Here is a 5,489-nt window from a genome sequence, read left to right as displayed (position 1 = left end):
AGACTGTGGGGCCTCATGTAGACGATAGTGTTCACTCGCAAACATATTTATGTTTGTGTGTGTGTGTTTTTTTTTTAATATTTAGACAGTTTCCGTGTACGCAAACGGACTGTTATAGATATTTTACAGATTGAGTTCTGTTGTGTATTTTTTTTTTTTTTTTTTTTTTTGTCTGTGGTTTAGTGTTAAGTTTATTATTAGGTTTAGTTTGTTTAAAATAGTTTAAGTTCGTTTATTTTGACTGTGGAATGTTTATGATATATTTTTATTTCCTAAGAAATATAGTACTAAGGTTATGTTTTGTTTTTTGTCCTTTTTGGCTAAGAGTCTGGTTTAGATAACGTAAGGAAAAAGTTTGTTTTTTTGTGACATTTGTCAGTAGGTGTTATTCAGGGTGTGTGGCTTGTTTATGAAACACCCGGCTAAATTGTTTTGACGTCCAAACAGGGACCTGCTGAGGTGGGATTGGAAGGTGAACTCTTTGACAAGGACTGAATTAAGATAAGAAAGTAGATTTGACTGGAAAATGGAAGAACAATTAAAGATATTGAGGGAGGAATTATGGTTGGTTGAAGAGCGAGAAGAGAAGTTTTCCATAGAGAAAGAGAAGTTGTTGCATCAAAATGCGAGGCTGAATTGTGAGAATGAGGAGATGCGAAAGGAAATGAAAGCGCTGAAGGGAGCTGTAGAGAGAGTGGAAGAGGGTGTTGAGAAAAGGATGCGTGAGAATGAGGAACGAATGGAAGCTATGAAGGGGCTAGTAATGGGAATGATGAAAACTTTCATGGGTGAAGGTGCAGTCGGAGGAGTTGTTTCTGCCTCGGGTAATGGGGTGATAGTGGAAGAGAAGGCTAAGGTAAGTGATAATGGGGAAGGGAGTGATAGTGAGATTGAAGATAAGGAAATTAGGCATCGTACGGATGAACAGAAATTTGGTAGGAAGAATGAGAAGAAAGGTAAAAGTAATGTGAAGAGTAAAAAGAAGAATGGTCAGGATGAGAGTGAGGATGCTCATGGATGGGTGAAAGTGGTAAGAAAAAGGGTAAGAAGGGAAAGTTTAAGAATAGGAGTTTAAGAGTTGAATTAGATTCATTATATAGGAATGAGGAAGAAGGAAACAAGAAGGGATTGGGCAGTGAAGATAGTAGTGAGAAGGAAGTTGAAGTTTGTATGACATTTGTTATGAGAGAGGTACCGAGGTGTGAAAGGTTTAATGAACATAGCAGTAGCGATGTGTATGACTTTTTTTTAGGGAGTATGAAAGGTTCTGTCAGGCTAAGTATGGTGATAGTAATAGAGTTTGGGGTAGGGAGTTAGGAGAATATTTGACAGGGTATTTGTTGACGAGGGGGTTAAGATAAGGATGCGTGAGAATGAGGAACGGATGGAAGCTATGAAGGGGCTAGTAATGGGAATGATGAAAACTTTCATGGGTGAAGGTGCAGTCGGAGGAGTTGTTTCTGCCTCGGGTAATGGAGTGATAGTGGAAGAGAAGGCTAAGGTAAGTGATAATGGGGAAGGGAGTGATAGTGAAATTGAAGATAAGGAAATTAGGCATCGTACGGATGAACAGATATTTGGTAGGAAGAATGAGAAGAAAGGTAAAAGTAATGTGAAGAGTAAAAAGAAGAATGGTCAGGATGAGAGTGAGGATGCTCATGAATGTGTGAAAGTGGTAAGTAAGATAAAGGGTAAGAAGGGAAAGGTTAAGAATAGGAGTTTAAGAGTTGAATTAGATTCATTATATAGGAATGAGGAAGAAGGAAACAAGAAGTGATTGGGCAGTGAAGATAGTAGTGAGAAGGAAGTTGAAGTTTGTATGACATTGGTTATGAGAGAGGTACCGAAGTGTGAAAGGTTTAATAAACATAGCAGTAGCGATGTGTATGACTTTTTTTAGGGAGTATGAAAGGTTCTGTCAGGCTAAGTATGGTGATAGTAATAGAGTTTGGGGTAGGGAGTTAGGAGAATATTTGACAGGGTATTTGTTGACGATGTATGGTGTGATAATGAGTGTAGGAGATGTTGATTATGAAAGGGTGAAAAAGAGAATAATTGAACAGGTAAAACATATGAAAGGGAGTGTTAGGTATAAGCGTAAGAACGATTTTGATGGAGTACGGATGAATGTAGGCAAGGCAATATCAATGTATAGAGGTAGGTTGGTGACATTAGCTAGGAAGAAGTGTGGGGAAGAAGGCATAAATGAGAATAAGGAGTTAATGAGGAAGGTTTTGGCAACAGTACCTGAGAACGTGTGTGAATTTATTAATTTGAAACGGAAGAAGAAAATGAGCTGGACGTAAGAAAGATTGACATGGGATGATATTTTAGAGGTAGTTGAGGATTATGAGTTAGATAGATGTATGAAAGAAAGTAAATCTGTGAATGTGAGAACTAAAATGGAGGAAAGTGTGCCAGAATTTGTTAATTTCACAGATGCTGTTATGAGAGGGCGATGAGGTTAGCTGATAGTGTAGTAGATAGGAGTGTTTGAGCGGGTAATATGGAAATACATGTACGGGCAAATGAAGGGGTTTAGGCAAGGGAGTCAGGTTTGGAGGGATAGGAGTGCTAGTGTACATCAAAGTAGGTCAGGTAGTTGTATCCGTGAAGAGAAGTGTTATAGGTGTGGGAAAGTAGGACATAAAGATAACGAGTGTAGATGTGCATTAGGAGCATGTTTCGGGTGTGGAGAGACAGGGCATCGTATTAGTGTGTAAGAAAGAGAAAGGGGTTAATTGTTATCGATGTGGTATGACTGGGCTTATAGCGAGTGGATGTAGGAGTAATCGTATGAATGTGATTTGTGGTAATTGTGATAAGGATGGTCATTATGCTAGAATGTGCAAGGAGTCACAGGGTAAGTGTACTGAATATGGTGTAGATGGGCATGTAGCTGGAGTATGCAGGAAGAAGGGATTTCAGCCAGAATGTTCAGGAAACTAGAGTGTAAGACGGTTTAGCTGGGTGAGTCTTCGAGTGTGTGGGGAGTGAATGTGTTGTATATTCGTGAAGGTTTACTGCATGAAGACGTGATGGGTGAAAGCTTATGACTGCATGAGTGCAAAGGTAAATTTAAATGAAATAGAGCTAGTAGGTCTGATTGATACAGGCTGTGGTGTCAATTTAATGTTTAGGAATACGTACGGTAAGGTAAGGGATGTTTGTGAATTTTGGGGGTGTAAAGGTGAAGTGAAATGAGTATGAGTGTAATCCTAGTGTAAATATGATAGAGATGAAAGTTAAGGGAAAATTTTGTGGGGAATTTTATGTCAATGTGAATGAAGATAGTAGTGTATGTACGAAGGTATGGAAACGCGTGCCGTTAATAGCGAAAGAAGGTTTTATATTGTTTGGAGATGCATGTTAGGTTGTCAGTGTAAATGTTGCATGGCTGAATAGTCTGGGAAATGCCAATGGTGACAATTGTGAATACGTAGTAGAAGGTTCAGAAGAAAGTAATTTAGTGAAAACAAGTGTGCATGTGTATGATGGTATTTTGAATTTACAGGAGCCGAAGGTGTATGTGAGCTTGTTGCCGACTGTATGGAGGAAGAGAATACGGGGTATACGTGAAGGTGATTGCATGGGATGTATGTATACGTTGATCAATGTAGGGGAGGAAAGGTATATTAAATTGAGACATGGTATGATAGGTAAGATAAAGCAGGATGACAATTGGGATTGTGAAAGTTTGAAAGAAATAATTAATATAGATGAGAATATAAGTAAGGGTGAAAAAGAACAATTATATAGGACGTACGGGATAGACGCAGAGTTTTGAGTCATTGTGACGAGGATTGTGGGGGTCAAAGCTGCCTGAACTTAAGATAGTTTTTAGTAATGATACCCCCATATATAAGCGTCTCCAACATTTTTCTCCGCCTATTGCCCGAAAAATAAAAGGTCAGTGCCAGGAGTTAGAGCAAATGGGTGTATTAGAAAGGAGTGAGAGCGCCTAGAAAAGCCCCATTGTACCTGTAAGAAAGCCGGATGGAAGTTTACGAATGTGTATTAATTATAGGAAGGTGAATGAAGTAACTGTTAAATAACGTTTCCCGATGAATGTAGTGTCTGACTGTGTGTATAAGATGCATGGTATGAAAGTTTTTAAGTGAGATTTAGTTAGGGGCTATTACCAGACGCTTCTGGTGGAGGGGAGCAGGACCATTACGGCATTTTCGAGTAGTAATGGTCACTATCAGTTTAGAAGATTAAGTTTTAGCCTTGCTAATGTGCCTGCTGCCTTCCAGAGATCGATGAATGTTGTTTTGCCTGGGTTTGATCGACAGAAGTGGACTATTTTTATAGATGATATTTTGATTGCGAGTGAGACTGTTGAGGAACACATGCAGTTGCTTGAAGCAGTATCAGAACGTTTGATGTAAGTTGGTGTGAAAGTTAAGCTTGAAAAGTGTACATTGTTGCCCGGGGAGGTGGAATTTCTTGGGCAAGTGGTGAGTGAATCAGGTATAAGGAAGAGTGATAAGTTTGTGAGTAAGGAGAGAGAATTTCCATATCCTCGTACAGTGCGTAAGTTGAGAGGTTTTCTTTGGTTGATTGAATTTGGTCAGAAGTTTGTCAGAGATTGTTCGATAATAGGGAAGCCTTCGAATGATTGGACAGGTAAGAGAAATAGTACAAGACTGAAATGGGATTAGTGTATGATAGAAGCTTTTGAAAAGTTGAAAGAAGAGGCTGTGAGACACATCAATTTGGCCTTTCCTTTCTATAGTGAGCATGTGCGTATGCTAGAGTTATATACGGAGTCTAGTGGGATTATTATGGGTGGTTGCTTGGTTCAAATGGAGAGAATAAATGGAGATGAACAGTTGAGAGTAATAGCATATGTAAGTAAAGCATTTAATGAGGCTGAACGGAAGTATTCCACGATTGAAAGGGAGTTGGCTGCGATAAGGTTTTGCGTGAAAGCGTTGAAGGTATTTTTGTTTGATGTGAAATTTATATTGCGTACTGACCATCAGCCTCTAGTGTACATGATTAGGAAAGAGTCTTTGAATGCTAGGGTTGCGAGGACAATAGAGGATTTGAATGAATTTGACTTCAAGCTAGAATATGTTCATGGGAGTAAGAATGTGATATCAGATGCGATATCAAGAATGCATGGTAAGATAGAAGGGTAAACATTTGTATGCATGGTGTAAAAGGAAGAATGATGATTTATGTGGGTATAAAGGAGAATGAATACTGTAGTTAAGTGTCATTAGTGAATATGTCTGTTGTCAAGGAAACAGAGCAGTACAATTGGGAAGTGAGAAGGCAATGTACGTGTGAGAGAATTCATGATATAGGTAAAGGAAGTTTGCTAGTTTAGAAGAAGTGCGTTTGAAAGTAAAACTGGGAAGTATGGAGGTGGAACATAATTTCATTGTAATGGAAGAAAATGAGAGGCCTAGTTGTTTTTTGATAGGAATTGACATTTTAAGATTGCATGATCTATCAGTTGATATTAGTAGTGGTTTGCC

At 38.8% G+C, this 5,489-nt stretch overlaps 1 protein-coding gene across 1 annotated transcript; it reads left to right on the top strand.

The window, feature by feature from the left end:
• The first annotated feature begins 526 nt into the window (after positions 1-526).
• LOC137622393 (golgin subfamily A member 6-like protein 26) lies at positions 527-1,075 on the top strand. Its single transcript, XM_068353005.1, has one exon. The coding sequence runs from the start codon at positions 527-529 to the stop codon at positions 1,073-1,075; it is 549 nt and encodes a 182-aa protein (XP_068209106.1).
• The last annotated feature ends 4,414 nt before the right edge of the window (positions 1,076-5,489 follow it).

The sequence above is a fragment of the Palaemon carinicauda genome, chromosome 29 (assembly GCF_036898095.1).
Source record: "Palaemon carinicauda isolate YSFRI2023 chromosome 29, ASM3689809v2, whole genome shotgun sequence".
In the NCBI taxonomy this organism is placed as follows: Eukaryota; Metazoa; Arthropoda; class Malacostraca; order Decapoda; family Palaemonidae; genus Palaemon; species Palaemon carinicauda.
Note: the sequence above shows the minus strand (reverse complement) of the source record. Positions and strands in the feature narration are given on the sequence as shown.